The sequence below is a fragment of the Melozone crissalis genome, unplaced genomic scaffold (assembly GCF_028551555.1).
Source record: "Melozone crissalis strain CALT ecotype California unplaced genomic scaffold, PUWL_Pcris_2 ptg000016l_1, whole genome shotgun sequence".
NCBI lineage: Eukaryota > Metazoa > Chordata > Aves > Passeriformes > Passerellidae > Melozone > Melozone crissalis.
In genome coordinates this window covers 36,165,808-36,190,023 of record NW_026535794.1, presented here as the reverse complement: position 1 = coordinate 36,190,023, position 24,216 = coordinate 36,165,808, and the positions used below count along the sequence as shown (strand labels likewise).

At 39.1% G+C, this 24,216-nt stretch overlaps 1 protein-coding gene across 3 annotated transcripts in view; it reads left to right on the top strand.

Moving 5' to 3' along the window:
- Positions 1 to 24,216, top strand: part of RFTN1 (raftlin, lipid raft linker 1) — a 96,428-nt gene that overhangs the window by 57,341 nt on the left and 14,871 nt on the right. For all 3 annotated transcript variants that reach the window (XM_054274219.1, XM_054274217.1, XM_054274218.1), the window contains exons 5-7: positions 7,364 to 7,787; positions 12,019 to 12,222; positions 20,634 to 20,749. In XM_054274219.1, the coding sequence (XP_054130194.1) occupies positions 7,364 to 7,787; positions 12,019 to 12,222; positions 20,634 to 20,749 (744 nt within the window). The remainder of the gene's footprint in view (positions 1 to 7,363; positions 7,788 to 12,018; positions 12,223 to 20,633; positions 20,750 to 24,216) is intronic.

Below are 24,216 nucleotides of genomic sequence, written 5' to 3'. Positions count from 1 at the left end.
CACCACAAAACCTTCACTCTCCAGGGTATTTGCAAGAGAACAATACAGTATTATTTCTGTAGTGCATTGTAATGAAAACCATTTCTGAGCACTTAGCTGACAGCTTTGTTTTCTGCATGTTTTCAGTGCAAACAGAGCCCCTATTTTTTTGTAAGTATTTGGATGTTAACCGTAGATATGGTCATGAAGTGGAACTTGAAACTCAACATCAATAGTTCAGCTGTTTGTAATCTGCTGTGATAATATTTATTAAAGTGCATTTTGTTAACATTTTCTTCGTGTATATATAACAAGAGATGGTAAAAAATAGCATATACTCTATTTTAAACAGCCTGGTGTGAAGGGAAACATCTGTTCCTGCTTAAACTTCTTTCAACTTGTGTTCTTTTGACTAAGCCCTGTAAGAGTGGTGTTGATATATATCTTCCATGGACATTGCAAAACTATTTTCAGGACTCTCCCAGGAGCCTGGTAGTGCTTTTATAATCCTTTGCCCCCATCAGCTTTCAAGTCATCCCCTTGCCCAAGATAAAAATAGATTCTAAAGTATGTAGTTGATATTTTTAATGATCCTACTTCTGTCTGGTGGGAAAAAATAACTTTTAAAATAACAATAATATGATAATGTTTTATACTGTGCTAAAATAAATTACCAGCAAATTGTTCAAATTGTAATTTTGGCTACGAGTAACAGATGGCTTGATGAAACAATGAGATTTTAAAGAAACACTCTTCAGTTGATATAAAAATAAAAGTAGCATTCCCTGCAAAGTAAATGTAAAGCCTGTAAGTTTGAGACTGAATTCCTACTTTTTAAAATACCGCTGAACCTTTTTTTTTGGTTTGTTTTCACTGCCTAGAGCAGAGATGGGCTAAAATCACTCACATTGAATCACATTATCGCCAGTTACTAAAATGGTTTTTAGCTACAACAGTCAACTACACACCTCTGTAAATCTATATTTTCCCCTTGCTTATGTTCACCAGTTAGTGTAGGAGTTACTCACTAAAGATTGCTGCACAGATCATGGTCTGCATTTGGAAAATGCCAGGTCTCTACAGCAAGAGATTGGGACAGAATTTCTACAGACTTATTTTTAAAGTGAATATCAAATATTTAGTTTGAATGAGCATAGCTGGCTGCTCTCTCGCAGTTGTTCCCAATACAAATTATTCACAAATTATGTGAATAATTTCAAGATTTTTTTTTCAGAGTTAGAAGAAATGTGGGAGTATGCAGATATATTATGTGGCTTTTGGACAAATACCACACTCACTGAATCTTCGTAGCGTGTGGCCAGCAATGTTCACTCTTTGCCTTCAGTGAAGGAACAGGTGCTAAAAGTGAGGATTGAGAAGAATCAACACATCCAGGAGCACAGAGGATGAGAGAGTGGTTTCAAGACCTGTCATCTAATGAAATATGTTGAAAGGAGCAAGTGTACTTGCACTGTGCTGCACTGCATGTGTAGCATGGTTATATTGTTCTGCATTGTTCTCAGGAGTGAATACAATGTGAGCCAGAGAGGAATTCCAAGTTGTTAATCTCACCCCTTTCTTGGCTCAAGTAGCAGGAGATGTGTGGCTTGCTGTAATTTAGTATCTCCTGCAGCACCGCCTTAAGATCCCACCTTCTGTTTCTTTCAGCACGGCAGTAAGTTGCAGTAGCTCCTCATTCAGTACATTTCTTCTCCCTGTGCTGTTTGTGGCCTTCAGTTCCCGTCTGCAGAGGCTGCTACCAAGGAACATGTTGTAAAACTGCAAAGCTTGCTTCCTTGTCCAGTGCCTTATTCTCTATCTTGTTCTAGTTCTTGTGCCTCTGCCACAGTTGCAGTGAGATCTTAAAATGGCAGATGAATGGTTTGGGATTATGGCAGCATTTTCCAAGGCATCCCCCCAGTGTTTTATCCCTCATGGCCTATTTTGATGTAATTGACCGTGAAAATACTTGATAATTTGAAAACTTGAATGTAGACTGGGATTTCACTCTCTAAAAGCTACATTTATATTTGCTTCTATGTATATGAATGTGAACTATCTATCTCAAATACAAAATTTGGTGAACGTGTAAACTGGAAAAGGTTAAAAATGCATGGGAAGTACAGGCTTAAACAAAGGAGCATTCTAGTCAGAAAGGTTGCATGGTTTGGAAATGTGCAAGCAGTGAAGCAGTCCTGAGTAATAGGGTAGAAAAACTATGAGCAGTTGATACTTTGCTATTTGATCAGCAGAATTTTTTTTTTTTGTAATGTGTTACTAGAGATACAAAAGTACCAAAGTTTCAAAAGTTCTGAGTCATATAGAAAGAGCTAAATCCTCCTTTAAAGCCTTGGCTAAGCTTAATTGGTTTTAAAATAAGCAGTAAACTCTTGATGGCTGTTCCTGTCTTCTAAGGAAGGAGCATGTGAGACCTATGGAAAATGTAAGGGGCAGACTAAAAGCCTGTCTTAATTTTAAACATCTGTTTCCATAAATGAGCAAACTGGAAGGGGGATGTGCAGTGTTTATGATGAAACATGTTTTACTAAATATTAATGAAGGAGGACAGATTTGGAAGACTGTAGTCTTGAGCATACTTTCCCAGTTCCATCTCCTGGCATGCACTACATAGCATTCTCCTCAAACCACAGGATCGTGTTTTGTGCATGAAGATCTCTGCTGCTGTCTGTTTCCAAAGGAGATTTGCTTGAATCCTAAGCAGAAGGTAGAGAAATGAAGCATTTTTGATTTGTGTGTTCTTTGTAAATTGTTTCTGGGTTTCTATGAAATTCTTTCAGTACCTTGTTATATAATGAACCATCTAGCAAACCTACTAATGAAATGTTCAATGCCTAAGTCTTGAAGGTGTTTTTTTCCAGGTCTTCAGAAAGTGTAAGCCTTGAGACCATTTTGGACTGCTGTAAACTCAAGTGCCTTGATGACATTAGTAAAACTGTTTTTTCTCTGAACACATCTCAAAAATATCCAGCTCCTGGATATTTTCCCTTAAAGAGTTAAGGGAAATTCCTAACACTTACTAAATAATTTGTTTGAAATTCTTGTCTGGGAGAGATCCTCATTATTAAATTGCTACGTGTTGTTTCACATTTTTATTGATTTTGGTGGAATACTACCCTGAGCTTGCTGGAAGTGTTTGATTTTCTGTGTGCTGTCCCACGGGGATGTTATCAGCATCTCCTTGTAAGCAATTGCTGAAGCTGACAAAAGTGTATGATTCTGTTCAGCATGGGATCTATATCCTTGAGTTTCCATATTTATAAGAGTACCATCATGCTTACTGTCAATAGGAGATTATTATGGAGCTGACAATGGAGCAAGAAACACAGAAGCATTTTATGGGCTGTACAATGGAATTGACAAGTGTTTTTCTCAGAATAGATTTGAAAAGAGAACCTGTATGTGACTGTTCAAAATGAGCTTTTGAACGTGGGTTCTCACATGACTCTGAGAGCTACAGAGTAAAACAGGTACTTTCCAAAAAAGAGGATTTTATCATTCAGCCATGCTGTTGCCAGGTGTAGTTTTACAGATCTTTAATTTAGACTGTCATCCATTTTCTAATTAGGGTAGGGAACCTTCAAGAGAACCAGAAATATTAAAAAGATGGGACATAAATTGCTACATCAATGTAATGTTTAGTGACACTGCTTTGTGCTGCTGATGGCTCCTTTTCTTCTAAATGCAGTATATAAAAATAGCGGTCAGGCACTTCTGAAATAAACAATAACACTTCCCAAATGTTAAGAATGTTAACACAAGTGCCCCAGCTAAAATTCAATTAAGGTAGTGACATCAGGGTTGGACACGGTGCTTGTTCCTATTCCTTCTAAAGTTCGTGGGAAATTTGATATTTATTTCTCAGACAGAGAAGGCTAAATCTGTCATTTTTTTCCCCTTGGGGAAAATGCCAGGTTTCTAATCAAGCAAATTATAGGGATGACATTAAATTGTTAAACTGCCTTGGCCCTCTGTACACATGAAATTTCACCCCTTCTTTAAGCAGATTCTATTTTTAAAGGGCCATAAATCCAATTTGTTGCAAGCCGGTTGCAAATGAATTTGGATGTACCCTCTTGGGGGTTTATCCAGATTGAAATAAATGAGTTAAGTTCTGCTTCTGTGGTTGAACAATAACGTCCTTTGTGATGGAGATCTGGTCTTGTGTTTGTGGTTAATATCATCCAAGCAGCGCTTTATGAGGCAATGAAAATGTTTCTGTTCCCATCTGGGGAAAGAAGCAAAGAATTATTTTTTTAAAAAATTTGCTGGAATTTCCCTTTTCAAAATTTCCCAAGATGTAAAGGGCAAGTATATAGTATATTTGAGGTATAAAAATTACCATAAAATAGTTGACGTTAGTATTGATCTCCTGGCATAAGGGCATTTTAAATCTAGATTTTTGTCTGATCTGAAAAGGGGTAGAGATGTAGTTGTTTTTATGTTTTTTCCTTTCATTTAGTCATACAATGCAGTGTAACGCAGACCTTTGTTAGTGCTCTACACTTGCACATAAAGACAAGTAATTAAGTTATTTATCTGATCTGGAATATGTCTTGGGTGACCCTGTCCAACTAGCATCACGTTCTTCCATTCACTTCAGCTTTACCCCTTCTTTCTCCCATTCTTTGCCTTCTTTCTGATTCCCCACACTGCATCTGCTGAGATGTTTTCCCAGAAGGCAGTGACAGAGATAACTGACTGTGTGCTCCAGCACAGGATGCTGCAGGGGGGCCCAAAACCTGCAGGTGGCTCACAGAAACAGTCCTTCTGTCCTGTGTATCTCCTGGGCACAGCCTCTCCAGTTACTGAGGTCTGGGTTTGGTTTTGTGGGGCTCTTTTGTTTGTTTCTTTGGTCAGTTGGATAGTTTATCTTTTTTTCTTTTCTTTTTTTTTTTTTAAGTTCATATATTCAATCTTTGAAATACAGGAAACAGAAAATGTGATTCTATTGGATGGCATGATTCAGTCTGGATGTGAAGGCAACTAAAATTTCTTAATATTTAAGCTCTCAGCAGGATTCTGAAAAACAAATTGCCTGTGTAGTTTGAATGTGTTCAGCCTTTACACTTTCTGATGAAAGCTAGCTTCTTCATGGTTTTGTGAGAAGTTGAAAGGAGAGACTGTGAGACTGTGTCTGCTGATACATCACTTTCCTGTTCTGCAGTTTGCATCACACTTTTGATGTAGCATTTCCTGCTACATTTGCTTTCTTGAGAATAATGAGATGCTTGGTTCTGCCGTATGTCATTGGGAAATTTTGAAAGATATATTTAAATAAGATTTTGTGTTCTGTATTTTACAGTATTACAGTATAAACAGTAATTAATTACAGTATTAACTTTGTTGGGAAAGGGCCTTGAAGATACAAAGTCTTTTTTCCAACTTCCCTGCTAAGCTGTTTGGCCAGTACAGGTAAGACTGCAATTGGGTTTTCAGTTCCTCATGTTTCTATTTTGAGAACAAGAGCCTCAAAAGAAGCACCTCAGCTTCAGGTACTCCTTAGAATAATCAAAATTTTTTTGAGTAAGCTGTAAAAACATTGCTACAGTATCTGTGAAAGCTGTTCTTTCTCCTCCCTATCACAGCGTGGGAGTCTGATGTAGATTGACAAGCAGACTTTTGACCAGGAGCAGTAATATTATCACATATGTAGTGTCCTCAAACTCTCTAACAGTTGCATACTAGTTAGATTTTTATAATTAGCTGCCCTGCAACCTACTAAACAAATGTAGTGTTGTGTCTGTACATGAGTGATAAGAGATGAAATGAATGTGTAACTCTATCACTAACTATATAAAAAAGTATTAATCAAGTTACAATGGAGAGTGTGGACCATTGAGCACATTATAAATACATCTGTCACTGATACTCAGTTAAACCTTCCTAAGCAAAGTAAAGGCTAACTTTCTTTGTTGAGAGATACCCTTTTGGTCGGACACTGCTAATGGTATTTTTATTGTCCTGTTTAAAAATGAACTTTACTTAAGTCAGCATCCCATGTTTCCCAGGCTAAACACCTGTGAAGACCATTGCCTTGTTTCCTGGAGGCCTCTGTTTAAATTCCTGTGATCATGAAATGATGAGTTAATTTAACATGGAAAATGCAATAGTGGTTTGAAAAAGGAAGTTCTTGTTGATTAGGCATCGTCTGCAGGTTTGTGTGTTCGGAGCAGCAACATGTTACCAGGAAGTAAATGATTCATTAAAAAAAAAAAAAGATGCAGAACTGAGCTTCCTCTTAAATTTGAAAAAGATACAAATTTCTTCCTTTTCACTTGCTACTGAAAAAAGTCCCACTGAACTGTTTTTCTTCAGTTCATGCTAACTTGAGCATAGGCAAAGAATTTAGACACTTTTACTCTTTGGAATTGTGTTATGCAGACAAAGTGAAATTATTTCTCCATTCTCAAGGCATTTATTTCTGAAAGATTTATGTGTATTTGACTTTACATTATGTGAAGAGTATACATTAAATGGAAGCCTTTTCATTTTGGTGAATGATTTTGATAAATGAAGCAGTAGACACTCATATGTTTTCACAGAAATCTGTCTCGCACTCACACTTCTCCTGGGTTTGAGGAGTGTGAGGCTGATGACTCCATAGTGCAGAATCTGCCTGAAAGAGTTTTCTATTTCTGCTTCATCTCAAACCTTTGTTAGCTAATGCTGCCTTTAGCTGATTGTCCTTACTACTAGCCCAATGCTTTTTTTTCTTGGGATCTTTTGTGATCTGATTCCTTAATTTTCCTTCTTTACTTGAAGTTTAAAGGATTAATGATAGAGCCTTTTAGTTTCCTTTTTTTTTCTTAGCTCGTCACAGTGCCTTTTTCTATTCTGAGTTCTGTATCTTCCCCAAAGTGCTGTATTAAAATAGCTTTGCTTTTATGCGCTTGTTATGTGAAAGTTTGCCATTTGTGTCTCAATCCAAAATAGGACAAACAACAACTGTTGTTATAGAATTAATAAGCTTTTCCTTGCATAAATGTCATAATCACACACCTAATACAGCAGAAGATGTAATAATTTCTCTGATTTCTTATGGTCAATACAAAAATATTTTTGTAAGAAATACCACTTCTAGTATTTTATTATAAATTAGATTTGTCTCTTGTGAAGAAATATGTGGGTATTTTCTCTTTTTTCTTCCCCCCTCCCTTCACATTGTATCAGATGGTTTGGGCAACTTTTCATCCTGCTTCTTTAGAATGTACCTTTTTATATAAATGCAACATGACAATTTCTAGTGGTAGTGGACAAAAGTAGCAAAATGACATGCTGGTTGCCTTAAAGGGTGTTATTTTCTGTGTTTCTATTTAGCTAAGACAGCTTGACAGTTAAAAATCTAATCTTCTTCAACTTGTAGATTCAAGATGCTGCAAGTCAAGGCTTGAAATTTGTTGGAATTATACCTCAGTACCATTCCCAAAAGAACTGCCTTGTCAGCGCCTCCCTGACACCTGCCAGTAACAACTCTGTGCAATCAAGAGATAATAAAAATGTTTCAGATTACCCCGAGGATCATGCTTCACCGGATGGCGAGAAAATAGACAGCACTGATGGATGCAGTACTCCAACTCAGAGTGAGCAAAGTGCTGACCAGTGTGCCACATCCAGAGAGGGCTGCAGAGGTGAAGGACAGGCTACTGAAGAGCTGAATTCCAAATCTGTGAAGGGAAGTGAAGAGCAGTCTCAGCATGAGAACCTGAGTGTGAGAGAAGCAGCAGACAAGACGAATGGACTTGCAGAGAATGAAACGCCAGCACGATGTTTAAAACCACTTACTGGCAGTAAGTACTGCAGTGACCTCTTGTACATAAAAGCCAAGTAAAAATTGCCTCAATTACGTTCCCAGCTCCTTTGGGGGGTGGGGATACAGATGGGACATTTCCACTGAGATGGTGAAGAAAAGATGCCCCAAATGAGCCACTTAACCTGATTTCAGCATGGTTACTCAGTTCACAACAACTGAGCGGGAGTCAGATGGCAAAGGAAGAGATGATATAGGCAGGTGCAGCTTTGTTGTGGCCCATATGTATGCCTGAGTGTGAAGACTTATTTTTGTCTGCTGTTCAGCTGAATTGGTTCATTTTTGTATTTGTTGCCATACCCTGAGAGCTCTTGATCTTTGTCTCCTTTTTGTGTGTTTGAATAAAAAGCCCTGTTAATCTGCCTGACAAGCTTTTGCAGCCATAGAAGGAATAATTCACAAAGACTTATCACAGTTAGTCCCTTTGTAGCAGGTGAACAGATAGCTGGAATTAAACCACCTCAGGAGCAGCATGAATACATGTGATCTGGCCTCTAAAGTCTCCTGGTATCCTACAGTCAGTGTGGGGGTCAGTGCTCCAGTCAGAATTGTAATAACTGGAAAAAAGCAGTTATTTTTGTTAATGACTCATCTTTCTAATTCATAATAAAATTTTTGTAATGAGGCTCATCATATTTTTTAAATTTTATTTTATTTTACCCATATACTAGTTTTATTTCTTTCATTTCTTTGACAAAATTTTCCTCAGGTGGGCTTTCCACTTTTTAAATGTCATTTTATGCCATCAAAGACCACAAGTCTCAGCTGAGATCTAAAATACACTCCTTAAGGTGCTTGTTGCTCAAAGGTTACTTTCCATAGCAAGAACTGTAGTTCAAAATAGGATGTAGACCAGAGCAATTTAGAAAACTAAAAGGAAAAATATTCTTGCTTCTTTTCAAGTTTAAGCCTCAAAATACTTTTCTGTGTTTGTTTAAATCCAAGAAAACCATGTGTACACTAATTTCTCTTACTGCTTTCCTTAATTTCTTTACAGGCTACAAATCTATGCAAGCGGGATGTAGGTGGAATTTCTAAAGCTGGGTCTGTCCTTGACTTTTATTTATCCCTATTCTCTGGACTTTTCATAGATTCAGTCAAACAATCCTGTCCCTTTGGGAATTGCCTGTATAGGACCCAGAATGACTTTGCATTGTACTCCTTGGATTATTGTCTGGTTTCCGTTGCAGTTTGGTGTAGTTAGCTTTTGGATCCAATTTGCATCACACTCTGGTAACTTCCAACATAATTTCTTCAGTTTTTGTTCGGCAAGGGGGCACCCAGATAGGGTCAAAGCTTAGCTGTTGTTTGAGCAATCCCTTCTCTTCTACAGCCTTAGAGGTGGGTTGTCCCAACACTTTATTTTACACATAAAACCTCTCTTAGTTTTATAGTTAAAAATTAGTTATCTGCAAGTCTAGCCAGATCAGTTCTCTCTTTTTTATATGCTGTCTTTGAGAGAGTTAACTTAGCAAGTTTAATCATCTTTTTGATGCTATTCCTCTCCTTACTGAACACTGAAATTCTTTTGCTACAAGTAATCATGTTCTTAATATTTCTGCATAATGTGAAGCTGATCACCTCCAGTCTTCCCAGCTTTTGTCTGCAACACCCCAAGATTGCTGCTGTTTTGCCAGAGAAGAGGGTTTATTTCAAAAATGTATTTTAGCTTCCTCAGTTATCTTTCTTTGAGTGCTTTTTAGCTTTATTTTTCATGCTTTTTTTTTATTGCTGTTATGCAAATACTTTCCAAGACTGAAGGTCTGAGAAGGCAGTTTTATGTGATAGCTCATCTAAAGTAGAATTTTTCCAAATCCTGTACAACACTGCTGATTTCTTTATTACTCTTGAATGAATTTTTGTTATTACAACACTCCCTTTTCCTCCCATGGAAAATGTATTTCAGTTTTTTGGCACCAGTTCTCCGTCCTTCCTTGGGAGTGTGAAGATTGAAAGCATCAGGTGATTGTTTTTTTTTCCCTACGTATTCTTCTATGGGAAGTTACCACTCTTGAACTGCTTCTCCCCTACAAAAAACTTCAGGAAAAAAAATTTCTTACTATTTGTGGGATCTTAAATATGTTCTTTATTTTGGGTTTTATACTATTCAAGTGTTACTTTTATGCTTCACTTGATTCCTGAATGTTTTGTAGTGCTCATTTACTTCCCCCGTTTTTAAAAGGCTTTTCAACACAATGTTGAATAATATTTGCCTGATAACAAGGCACAGATATTCCAATAGTATGTCCAAAAGTGGTGTGTTACTTAGAACCAAACTGAAGAGTGTCTTTGGCCATGCTTGAGGATCTGGGGTCACTGGTGAAAACTGTTGTCAGTAGTGATTTGGGTTAGACAATACCCTAGACCAGGTTGTCCAGGGGTGGGGCAGTCATAACTTCCCTGAGCAATCTGTTCCAGGGCCTCACCACCCTTACCATGAAGAATTTCTCCCTAATATCTAATTTAACCCTGCCTTCTTTCAGTCTGTAGCCATCACCCCATGTCCTACCACTACATGCCTGGTACAAAGTCTCTCTTCAGCTCTTTTGTAGGCTCCCTTCAGGTACTGGAATGTTGCTCTGAGATCTTTCCAGACTGAACAGCCCAAATATTCTCAGCCTTTCTTCATAGGAAAGGTGCCTCATTCCTCTGATCATCTTTGTGGCCTCCTCTGGACCCATTGCAAGTGTTCTTCCTGTGCTGGGAGCCCAGAGCTGGATGAGTGCTCCAGGTGGGGTCTCACCAGAGCAGAGCAGAGCAGAGGGGCAGAATCCCCTCCCTGGCCCTGCTGGCCACTCTGCTCTGGATGCAGCCCAGGGTAGGGTTGGATTTCAGGGCTGTGAGCACACATTGCTGGGTCATGTCCAGTTTCTCATATCAGTGTCTCAGTATGCACCAGAAAGATCTCCTTTTCCAACAAAAGATTCTTCTGGGGGTCAGAATCAAAATGATGAAAGAAGCATTCTGTGTGTGCTTTTCTGAAAAAGGACTATCATAATTTCATTCTTTCTGAACAAGTGGTGAACAGCAAGAGGATTCACATTAATGTTTATTCCTTTCTACTCTATTTAAAATGTAGTTCATGTCTGAGATCATTAGGTCTCTTTTCATGTTGGTTATGAGCTTCCAGCTCTTCTCTTCCAGTGCTGCCAGCCTGTTTTTGAGCGTCTCCCTTCTGATATCTTTTTCAATATACACACTGCTTCTTGCTCAGTGGTGTTTGTTAGGGAGCAATCTTAACATTTCTCTTGACATCACTTTCTTTATTTTTGCTTGGAATAATAGCTTGGAAATAGTAATAGCTTGGAAACAAGAGGATCTTATTGAATGAAGGGATTTCATGTAATGCCTTTACCTTTCATATTAATATATTTGGGGAGAATGTTTGGCATTTGGAAGTCAGTAAAAATTCTACCATTTATTTCCATGTCCATTAATAAGTAAAATAATGTCCAAAAATTTTTGTTGGTTATTTTAATTATGGTTACACCCTTCAGAGAAGGATATCTGCTTTTAAAGTTGATTGCAGTTTAGGACTGTGAAAGCTCAGCTTTGCTGTCAGCCATTACTTTTTTCCTGTAAAAAACTGCTCCTAAAATATACTGGAGGAGACATGGAAAAGAGTCTAGAAGATGTGCTAATTTTTAAGACCCCTCACAATTCCATTTTTAAAATTCATTTGCTGTTGTGTTAATGTCTCACCTTGGCTCAGATCCAGAGTAAATCAACAAAGCAGCTACCAGAGTCTCTACATGAATGATTCATTGCATTTTCTTGAGATGAGACTGCCATTGGCTTTTTCCATGCTTTTGTGTTATCAAAACTGAGTTATTTAATACTTTAATGGCCGTGATCTACAGAATGCAGTTCCTTCTAAATTTGCAGTAAGATTCCATGTTTGAACCAATGATTCCCATGGAGGAATGTTGCATCAGTATTCAGGTATTACTGTCTTTAAATGTTTTATTATCAACAGCGAATCCATTGTGAGTAAGAAATACTGTAAAAGCAAGCAAAATACTGTACTGGGTCTTGAGAAAGTCCTGCTGTGTTGGACTGCAGAAGTGTGTTGAGGGGATAACCACATCTCAAAGAATTGTTTGCTGTTGCACAATGTGATTAGGCAACAGCAAACAGTGGGTTCTGCATTGTTTTGGGTGAAATTTTATGATATGGTTGTTGCATTATTCCATTTTTTTACTCTTTGGTAGAAGCAGAGATCTTCGCTCTCTTCAACAAGCCCCAAACTCCACAAAAATGCAGCCAGTATTACACAGTGACTATCCCTATGAGGATCTCCAGAAATGGGCAGACTGTCAACAGCTTAGAAGCAAACTGGCTGGAGCACATGACAGATCACTTCAGGAAAGGAGGCTCACTGGTCAACGCCATCTTCAGCCTTGGAATGGTAAATGGTATGGAAATTACAGAAAGCATTATGCTGTGATTATTTTCCTTTCTCCTCTAATGGAGGTCATTGTCTTTGAAGAGAAGTTATTTGGGAGCTGCTTTAATATAGACTTGGGGTAGATTTGTATTAGATCAACCTCTTTGTGAAATGGAATGAAAGTAATGGACAGAAAATATTTTGGCATTTGAATAAGGAAAACAGATTATGTATTGTATTTTTATAAACATACTAGACATGATTTTGTAATTGCAGAAATATACAGAGTTAATAAACAGTACCAAGTAGAAAGAATTAAACTAATAAGATTGCAAAACAGATGACCTAAATAGAAGGGTGACTTTGCTGTCCAGCCAGACACTGCATCTGGCTCTGATTGCAGGCCGGTACAACAACTTGAGTGTTATCTGGCCAACAAGAAATCAGTTAATTCCTGTTCTCACAGAGACCCTTTCTGCCTGGATGGCACACTGTTTTACAAAATTGTCTTCTGTGTTTGTTTCATCTTACCTGTGAGTGATGGATGAAGGTCTGTTTTAATTTAAGAAGATTAAAAATCCTAGATTTTTGCATCTTGTGGAAGAGTGGCAGGGGGTCCAGCTTAGTACTGTTACACTCATGGCCATCATGGCTTTGAAGGCAAGCCTGTTGTGCAGAGAAAAACTTGGGTGCATACATCCAAGAGACATAACCAAGAAGCCATGAGAGCAATTCAAGGGAAGTACTTGGACATAAAAATGTTGATGTTGCAGCTGGATTTATTTTATTGGAAAATTATGTGACTGGTGTACTTCATGGTTAAAGTGCTTATGGCTGAATCATTCGCCTAATTTTGGTTTGTTTTGCATTTTTCAAAAGGACTGTGGTAACCCAGAGATTGCACATTCCTACTAAGATTAGTTGATTTGTACATCAAAATTATAGGGGAGCTGCTTCCAGAGCATCTTCTTACTGTTGGTCTGAATTCCAGAACCCAGGATAAAAAACAGGAATATGACTCAGTTCTGGTAAAAGTCAATCAGGAAATTAACAGGCAATCCTAATTTTTCATTTTACAAACAAGTAGCAGAAAAAGGGAAGGTCTAAAGTTCAGCTGGTGGAATGCTTTCACACAGCTTCCTGGAAAGCCTTGTAATTGCTAGTTAACTAGCTTAAAAACAAATGGTCATTTACTTTATGTATATAAATTGCACAGAGGCAAAGCTAATTGGCTCTATCAGCCTCAGTATCAGACTCAGTGGGTTTTTTTAATAAAATCTCCTTGTCAGTTCACTCTAAAATGTTTTAAACACAGCATTTTTTTGTTATTTAAACTTTTAGAGTTCATTTACATAGCAGAGCCCTGTGGGAGGTTCATGTACTTGGATACCAGAGTGAGGAGTGCTGGATAACTGCCTGTGGACATAGATAAAGTAGGCTTGAGTACTGGCAATAAAGTTTCAATGCAGTCAGAACAACAAATTATGTAAAAGTGGACAGATTCAGGATTAAGTTAGCATAGTGATTGAAGAAGAACAATTAATAAACATTTTTATTAGCATTTCAGGTTTACAGGAGGAACAAGTTTTGAAATCAAAAAGCTGAACCAAGGTTTCTGAAAGTGTATTATGCTGTTATAAGAACATTTACTAAGAGTATCTCTAAGTAGCTATTAATTGCAGTTAAATGTTTTATCATTTAAATCCTAAGTTTTTTCTATGCTGCAGAGAAATGGAACAGCTTTGTCGCTCATATGCCAGTCAGTACCAAACAACACAGGGTAGGCACAAGAGGAGAAGCAGGGGTCTGAGGGCTTCTCAGCTCCTCACTTTTTTCTAGACTTCTGTGGCAGCCTGTCCAGCTCTTCATATCTACTCTTATTCACTGATTAATCCTCTTCCAAATTAAGGTAGTATCAGAATACTTTCTTTAATTGCCTATATCACATTTCTTTGTTCTAGGGGCTGATTTTCTTTTTGGCTTAAAGTATGAATTCATTATTTTGCTTATTAGACTTAAAAGCAGGGTTATTATCTTCTTCTTTTCCCCCTTGTCCTTGGAATACCCAATGAAGTGAAGATTTCCAGATTGTCAGTAGTCATAAATCTGTTTCTTCCTTCTGCTAACAGTTTAATAATTAGTCTTTAAAGGAGTTTTAAAGTTCACGGGTAACAATTGTTTCTTTTTGCTTATTGTACCAGATAATTATAAACAGAAATATAACACAATTGCTGATCACAATATATAAACCATGCAGAGTTACACCATATATTAAATGTATTCAGATTTTGCTGGTAAGTTGGGAACAGTAGCCTGCTTGGTCCTTGACTGTTCTCATGTCGGCAGATAATAGTTTTTTATTTAAATTTGCACCTCAGTTACCTGCTGGTGTTTTTCATGCAGCTCATGTAATTGATAATTCTGCCTCTAGTCCCAGGTGTAAACTGATCCTGCCTAGTGATCTAGAGTGACTGTAGGAATTCACCCTTGCCCTCTTGTAGTGAGAATGGAGTCTGTAGCAGCAAGCTACAGATTAATACCAAATGGAAAGGAAGTAACAGGTGGGTCGTCTTCTTTCCTGTAACAGCAAGTCTCCAATCAGCGCTGTGAGAAGGCAGGAGGAGTCAAACCTCTTCAAGGTTATATTTTGATGTCTTAACAGAAAAATCACAAGCCTGCTCATCTTCAGTTGTTTTGAACTGCAGCCCCTTAAGTGCCTAGCGTTTTTGTATTTGTTGTACCATTCTGTCTGTGAATTTTCTGCCTTTCAAACCTAGAAAAAGGCAGCCAAAAAACCAGCCAGAAAACACTGACAGCACTTAAACACAAAGCAAATGAAACCAAATGTGACTTTCTTGGAACAAGAAAGTAGTCAGGTTTTTAAGAGGGTCCGATTGATTGTCTCTGTCATCTGTCTCCGACAGAGATGAGCTGCGATGCCTTTGACCGATTATTGTCACCTTAGCCACAGAAGTACTGGGATTTTTATCATCCATATGGAATTATTTTCTCTGTTTGTGCTGAAGGTGAAAAGATTCAGAAGGGGGGAGGAATGCAAATAGGAAGCAAAGGCAGACATTCAGGTCACGTGCCCCATAAAGTCACAGAGAGCTAGTTTTCCTCATTGAGAGCAACAGCAGCCTAAAGGTTAGTTTTCCTCGATAAGGAGAATTTGTAGTTCAAAGACAACAGGAGGAAAATTGTCGCCTGCCAAGACAGCTGTCATGGTAAAGTAAGTAATCTTTTCCCATATACCTCCTGTAAATCAGAAGCAAGAACATCAAAATACATTTTTGTCAATCGAGCTACATCAAATATTTATACAACCCAGTGAAAATAGCTTTTTGTGCACAGTAGGAAACCTTAATAAAAGATGCAGTGGTAATGGAATGTTTTCAGAGGAAGGACATTGATTGTAACCTCTACTTTTGTAGCCTTTTCTTTAAGAAAGAGTGAAAAGATTGGGAAATTCAAGAGTAGAAATTGGGAAGTGATACTACAAACAGCAAAGTCAAAATGTTTTGGTTTATTGGCATTTCTTACTGCACTATTGCAAATGGATGAATATTTGGAATTTCTAACAAACTTTTTAACTTAGGCTATGTTCCAGGAGCTGAATCTTGAAACAGGAGATTAACAAAGGAGACTACAACTGCATCAGAATCAGGAAATATTTTATATAGCAAGCAGTAAAACCTGGAAAGACCTGCTTACCATGTAAAACTGTAGATGAGTCATCTTTGTAGGCAGGCTAGGTAACATCCAGCTGAATAAATGTATCTGTAAAGTCTGCCCTGCAGGAATCTGTGTATGAGTTGTCACCCTGAAGTGCCAATGTTATCAATGGAAATCTAGTCTTGGACTGATATAGTCAGTAGGATTTGTGTTGTGATCCACCTCATTCTACATGAAGATATGCAAAAAAGATCAGATACATCTAGATAAGACTGAGATACTTGGTGCTTCCTTTGCCTTAGTCTTCATAGACACAGGCAAAGTTTGCACCTATCTGTAAAACAAAGGCCAAAAGGACAAACTAGGGACCTACAGGATGATCAGCCTCAATTTGTTTCTGGCTGGATCACTGAGTAGGTCCTGTAGGAACTCGTGGACACAAGAAGGAGAGGACAGTGACTAGGGACATTCAGCATGGATTAAAAAAGAGTAGAACATACTTGAAACTGATTGTCCTCTATGATAAAATAACAATTTGTGGGTGAAGAGAAAGCAGTAGATGTCATTTTGGGTGAATTCATCAAGGGAGTTTGGCAGTGGCTCCCACAGTATTTTCTATCCAAGCTCAGACCATGCAGCCTAGGTGGGTAAAAATCTGGTTACATGGCTAGACTCAGAGGGGTGTGGTTAATAGGTCACAGTTTACCTGAGGTGAAAAGTGGAGTACCACAGAGATCTCTCCTGGGGCTTGCTGTGTTTAACAAATTTATCAGTGATGCACAGGAGGCAACGAGGCTTGCTTTTGTCAAAATTGTGCATGATCCCATACTCAGGAGACAGCTGATGTGCCTCAGAACTGGACTGCTGTCCCAAGGAACCTGGGTAGGCTGGAAAAACCTGACAGCAGGAGCTGTTTGAAATTCCATGAGGACAGATGTCCTGCCTCTGGGAAGGGAGAGGCTTTTTCACTACTCCAGGCTGGGGGCAGCTTGGCTGGGTAGCAGCTCTGTTGAAAGTTCCAGGGGAATTTTAGTAGGCAGCAAGCTGAAGATGAACCAGCAGCTGAGAGAGTTAGTTCAGCCTGGAGAAAGGACAGCTTTGGGGGACCTACCAGTGCCTGGCAGTGCCTATGAGAAGACAATCAAGAAGGTGGATCCAGGCCCTTGATTGTGACTGTGTGGTAGGAGGATTGGAAAAAATGTACGTTAATTGAAATGAGAGGTCCTTTTTGGATATAAAAAACCTCTTTCTCATAATGAAAACAGTCACTCTTTGGAAGAGGCTGCTCAGGAAGTTGTGCCATCTCCATTCTTGGAGATTTTGAAGATGCAGCTGGATAGAGCCATGAGTGGTATTGTCTGCAGTTGTATTGAACCTGCTTTGAGCATGTGGTTGGACTGGAGGCCTCCTGGAGGTCTCCATCCAGCTGAATTATTCTGTGAGTCTATGAAACTGTTGGATCAGATGCATCTCATCTAGTGGGCCAGCTCTAGAACATGTGATTGTCAGCTTAAGTTGCTCTTAGATCTAGAGCCCTGTGTGATAAAGGTACTGCAGACTCAGTGTATCTGGCTGTTTCTTTGCCCTTCCACACCTCTGTGTAAGAGATTTTCTGAAATGCCTGCTGATCCTGACAGCATAGCATGGGTTGTAAGTGCCTTTTCTTCAAAACATGACCCTGCTAGCTTTCTCTCTGCTGCATTCTCCTCCCCATTATTCTCAGCATCCCAGATGCTTCACATGCAAAGGAATTAATGATCCAATTATTCTTTCCTGTGCCTCCCTTTTTCTCTGGAAGTGTAGTACATGACCTGTAAAAGGTAAAAGATGTGAGATGTGAGAATTGGCAGGTGTGCATTCATGACGTGAATGTTTAAAAGACTGTGGCACAACTTGTAGAGAGAGGAGGTTGGTTCTGGTTGGGAGGGAAATCTCAGTGATTGTCATCAACCAGTTTCTGTGGAGTTTTTCACCAGCATCACTCTGTTGAACAGACACTGTTCTTTGCATTTGCAGCTGTCTTTCCATCATCATTTTCCCCTTCCATTTTTCTCATTTTCCATGGGTTTCTTTACTAGCAAAAAACCCCATTAAAAATCAATGGCTTGTGTGATTGATGGATGTAGCCTTCTGAAGCAGTCATTGTACTTCCAACAGGGAAGCAAAATCTTACAATCATTTAGGCTGGAAAGGACCTTTAGGATCATGAGTTGGACCATAAACTCAGCACTGCCAAGTGAAGTTTCTGTTGCCTGTAGGGTCTCCCGAGCTCAGCTATTGGTTTCTAAAACATTGCATATGTGCCATCATACTCACATATGTGGAAGCTGTGAATTGCATGAGTGGAATGTTCAGCAGAGTGAAACATAAAGGATGATTTACGAGCGAGTGTAAACACACGCCTGCTGATTGTGTTGTGATCGCCTATTAATTAGCTGGCAAACACGGGGCGGGGGAGAGCTCAAGCTGCAGTTGTGCCAACAGTGTGACACTGAATTTCATTAAGGGGATTCACAATGCAGTGCACTGGTGCTGTATAAAGCTGCCCTGGCGAGATCTGAATGTCTGTGTCTAGCAGGGATCTGCTTTCAGTCTTAGGTGCTCTCCTGTCATCCCTGCTTTGGAAAATTAAAGGACTGTTTGTACATTAGCATCCTGAAATAGATTTGGATATGGGTTTGGGTGTTGGAATGTGATATTTCACAGGAATTGAGTTGGTTCCCCCTTTTGTAGTGTCAGGTCTAACAAAGTGCTGCTTTTGAATGAAATCCAGTAATTAAATCTTGGACCCTTTGATATGTGGCAAGCTTGCTGTCCCTGTGTTTTCAAACCTGTAACCCAGCTACTTAGTGATCTGGCCTGTTATTTCACAACAAAAATGTCTGTTCTTCTCACTTGGATGAGAAATCTGTCTGGATGACAGGAGTTACTGCTTTGTAGTCCAGCTCATCCACCTTGGAGCAATGTGTAATCCTAGCTTGCTGTAGTGCTGAGGAGTCTTCAGCTCTCTTTATTTTAAATAGAGTTGCACGAAACCTGCCTGTGAAAACAGTGTGAAAGTAGACAGAGTATTTTTCTTTCAGTCTCCCAACAGAATCTCAAGGATAATCCCTAGTAAGTGCTATACAGCTTTTTTCCTTCACAAGTGAACAAAAAAAACCCCAAAAAAGAAAAAAAAACAACAAACTGTTTAGTTTAGTGACAAGTATTTGCATCTCCTGACTTGCAACTTAATGACTTGACTGTAGCAGTAGCAAAAGAGGATAAGGGACTGTGCAAATAAAAACAGGGGTTGTGCATTGACACCTGCAGCAGCAGTCTTGCTGCAGTGTGTATGTGTAGACATAAGCCTCCAGATGTAGGAGTCTGGGCTTTGCCTGCAACAAATTTGTTATTTTCAGATAATAAATTGAATTTAGATCATATAATGACATTGTAAGATGTTGACTGAGATTGTGTCTGCAAGAGTTAAGAAGCTTCTTAATCCTCCTCACTGCTTCCTTAGTGAAAATTGTTTTTGAGTTTGATATATGTTTTCTCTTGGAGGCAGCAATTCCTTCCTGCTGGCATTTCTTGACCTCATAACATCCAGCAGGAAAGCAGGATGACCCTGATGAAACACCTAAGCAGGCTTATCCAGGAAACTCCCCTGTCAGTTCAAGAATCTGTCAGTTTGGCATGTGTGACTGCATTTCAAAACATGTATTATACCAGTTCAAGGAATATAGTGTTGCTGGAAATGTAAGGAAAGTATCATGCAAAATACAACATTTGGGGAGGGGATAAGCAAGGTCTTTATAATCAGTCATACAGGGTAGATATATTGTTCATATTAGAAAGGCTGAAAAAGACGCTTTTTGACAATGTGAGAAGAGTTTTCTCTGTTTGTAAAGATCACAGTCCTGCTTATTTGCAGTTTCCCTAAACATAATTCTGTTGTTCCATCAATCAGCTTATTTTAACAAAGAAAGATAAGGTTGGATTTTTTTTTCAGTTGTTCTGTTTCTGTTCTGTCATGCAGCTGACAAAACCTGAGTTCTGGTGTATGGGAGTGATTGCTGGTTATGGAGTGTGTGGCTGTGTTAAAGGAGAAAGTGCTGCTCAAGTAACTTTAAGAGGATGTGTTGTCTGAAAAAAGGCTGAACGTGTAGGGAATGCAAATGAGAACAGAGAGGCACTAAACCAGATGGTCAAAATGCCTTCATAAATTGATTAAATAGTTATGAATGTATCTTTTCTTTCACACTGTTCAGATATGCCAGATCATCCTTAGTCCATGTAGATCACTGTATCTGCAGTGGCTGATCCATATGCAGGGTTCTGTCTTGTGTGAATGAATTAATATAGTCACAAGTATTAATATCATAACTATCATAGAAATAAATCAGTATACATTCAAAACCCCTTGAAAATAACACGTTGACATAATAAATGGTCTTTAGTGTGTTTACAGCTTCAAGTAGGTGAGCAGTACTGCTGAACTGAGGACTGAATCACTTTTGCCTGCTCAGAATGGGAGAGCTATGGTTTCTGGTGGCAAAGGAATAACAGACTGGACAGCAATGTGTGCTGTTAGGGAGCGGGATTGCTCTTAAAACTGTTAGAGATACAAGTCTCATTCATTTAATAGAGATAGGTTATCAGAGAATGTCTATGAACTTTATAGTAACATCCTTGGAAGAATATGTTGTTAATAAATTCAGATGCCTCACTACACATGGAGTGTCTTTTGTAAAGCTTACAGGCAGCCCTGTGTTTTCACAGATTCTTTACATGGGACAATGGATGGAGTGTTTCTCTTCGAAGATTTTGCTGTGGAAGACAGTAAAACCACGCGGGGCTATGATGCAATTGTGGTAGAGCAGTGGACTGTCTTGAAGGTATGTGTACAGTTTTTCTTTGACTTTTTTTTGTAAATCAAAACACTCCAAGACTGTGAGACAGACTCTCACGTACTGACCTGTGCTGCAGCAGTACCAGCCAGGCAGCCAAAGTGAAGGGATGCAATGTTAACAGTGATGCCAGTTCACCACACTGGGTTTGTACAACACACTTCTGATCTCAACCTCGTGCTTTTTTTGGAGGGTAGGAAATGTGAGTGACAGTGAGCAATGAAACTCGGGGCTATCTGTCTCCAAATTACAGATGTCTGCTGGATTAACTGCACAGAGGATCTCCATTGGTTGTCAGGGCAACATGATCACACAAGCCATTGTAGTATCGCAGTTCTAAAGAAGGCACCCCTTTAGGTAGGCAGGCTTAGCTGCAGCAGGAAAGTGTGAAGAACTGCCTTGCCTCTCTTTTTCCTCCTTCATATGCTGAAAAAACTGCATATTCTGGGTAGGCCCCTCTAGACAAACCATAACTTGGCGTTCTGCAGATCCAGGTGCCCACACAGATCAGTAGAAGCACTGCTTAGGCCAGCTTGGTCAGTTCCAGTCTTCCACAGCAAATTTTATACACACAATACTTCTGTGTTTGAAAAGCTGGGCTTAAATTCTTTGTGACTTGAAACAAAAAGAAGATGGGAGGTTGAGGGAAGAAGTAGCTGCATAACTTTTAGGAGGTTTTTTTTGGTTCTGTCTGTTGTTTGCTAGAAATAGATGCTGTGTATCTGTAAAGGCAATACCTATCACTTCACTTGGAATGTATTGTAAAGGGTGTAAAATCCTTAGACAGATAATCCCTTATTTTGGCACACACATACGAGAAGAACAGATTAAGGGAAAATGGGACAGATGTTAGAGTAAGTGTGTAAAATTCCAGGAGACTAAGATTAAGAGCTTTGTTAGTAGATGATGGTTTTCTAGTGCAGCAAGAAATGGCCAAATAGTAACGACTACAAACAACTTGCAGAGTTGCAGAGTTGACAAGCTGTGTTAATAGCAGCTTTTCTTGTTGCTGATGAGCGTCTGAAAAATGATTCCTTTATTGCATTAAATGCTATTCCATTTATGACAGACTTGACTGTAAATTCTTGTTCATTTTTAGGGTCAAATTGCATTGCTGCCACTCAGGAACGAGGTTTTGGGGTAATGACAGATGGTTTCATGAGTGCATTAGGTCAGGGCTGATCAAGAAGGCAAATGTTAAGAAGCATTAATGTTAACCATGTGTTTAAAACTGTTAGGAAATGAATAGAGGTTGAAACAGCAAGTATATACTACTTCATACTACTGTGTAAGCTGTGTTTGACAGCACCTTATTTCAGAAGGCTGTGTTAGCTCAGTAATTGTCCAGAGAAGAGAGTGGGCATGGTCAGTGATACAGATTCCTTATTAGGAAGACTTTACATGTGTGTCCTTTCAGCCTGGAAAAGAGAAGAGTTGCAGGGAATGGAATGGGTAGAGAGGTCCTAAAACATGGGAAAGAGGTGAATAGGGATTGTTTGCCATCTCTTCCAGTATAAGAACTAAGTGCCAAATGGTGCTAGCCAGAGCTGCTAGTCAGAGCCAGGTGCAAAGCAAACAAAAGAGAGAGATTTCAGATAATTATTTATGCAGCAGATCTGTGGAACTCCTTTCTGGATAAGGTTGTGAGTCCAGGAAGTTTAGAGGATCTTGTGTTCATACAAGCATTTTAATTCAGTTCAGGAGTGCCTTTTTGAAGTGAACCCACTGATCCATCCTTCATATGCCTCACTTCACCTCACAGAATGGTCCCACAGTGCACAAACTGGATTTCTTTTGGTAGAAACAAAATCAGACATGCTAAGTACACAAAATATTTGGGGCATGCTTGACTTAATACATATTACTTTTCCTCAACCATCACCTAGAGCCATGTTGGAAATAGCTTTCTAAGTTATAAATGGATTCCTGGCCAGAGCCAGTTTGGCTCTCAAACAGCCAATCCAAGGTTCTCCATCTCAATAGGATATCATAACAAAGTTGGGCATAGTGTGTGGGCACAGGACAGCTTCTGTCAAGCTACATGACAAGGATAATGGGGATCTTGTGTTGGCAGAGTGCTGACCAGAACACCAGGACTCAGCAGAAGAGTATTTTCTAGCAGCACCCTTGGAAGTGTTAGAGGCCCTGGGTGGAGTATCATTTGCTTTCAGTTCTAGCAATTCCATGCTGGAGAGCACAGCTGGTCAACAGATTAAGGATTGAACCTCCCAATGCCATCTGGTGTGTCAGGAGATGCTGAACTGCTGCACACCATGTCTTTGTGAGGGCTAATGCCGAGAATCTCCTGTTCCACACATAATATTTGGGATGTGCAATTTCAGAAACTGACTGATAGCATATACAGAGCTTGTCAGTGTGATCAGATTATTCTCTGCTGTAATTAAAAATTTGGATACTGGGTTTTCCCTGGCAGTTTTGCTCTTCTGAAATCAAGTGCGGCTGTTCTGTGGGCATTATGAAAATGTTCCCCACCACCTGAAAGAGGAAGAGAATGGGGAAGAAGAACCTTTCTGAAGGAAGAATATTGAGGCATTAGGGAAGTCTTGCAAAGGTCTTACCTATTTGGAGAAAGAGCAGAGCTGGCCACTTTGATTTTCTCCTCCTGCATTTTTACTAACTGGCAGGATATATCTTGCCTCATGCTTTCTGAGACATAATAGGTGTAGGTAGGTAAAGTCATGGAATCAATGAAAGGACTGGAAGCTGGGGGATCTGTAGGCACATGCACAGTGTTGTACTCAGAAGACCAAGTGTTCATTCCAAACCTTGTTGGAATTCACCTTTATTTACCATCAACATGGAATAATGCAGTGGCAGAGGAAGGGACTGTAAAATGGGGAAGGAGACAGAGTTTAGCGGTGACAGAAGATGTCCAAGAGCCAGTAAAGGCTTCTTTCTGTTATGAGTTTTACAAAGTATAGTTGTTACAGACATAGTTATGGAACAGTGGAATGACTCATTATGTAGAAGATTGGGGGGGGGGGGGTTTTGATGTGCATTCAGCTCTCATCTACATTAACATTTTCCATTTGTTATTTCCATTTCTGCCAAGGCAGTGGTAGAAACCCTGATGGGTAGCATGGCATAAATGAATATAATGGACCTTAAAAATTTGTATTGGATTTGGTTATCTGGGTGAGCTTTGGAGTTATTCAGATGTGGTCTGAACTGAATGTAAATTTATTGTGCTGTACTAATTAAGAAGAAGAAGAAACAAACAAAAGAATCCCAGCCACAACAGAAGAAAGCTTTTTTAGAAAGGGAGACATGTAGAATGTATCGATGCCCTTTGGAAAAAAAATCTCTCTAAATGAAAAGGTAAAGGGTTGCTGTTTAACCATTACCACAAAAGAGAGGGGTTGGCACACCTCTTAGCAGGGAAAGTGCTGCCTTTTTAATTGCTAAGGCTAATAGAGAAAACAAGCTGAACAGTG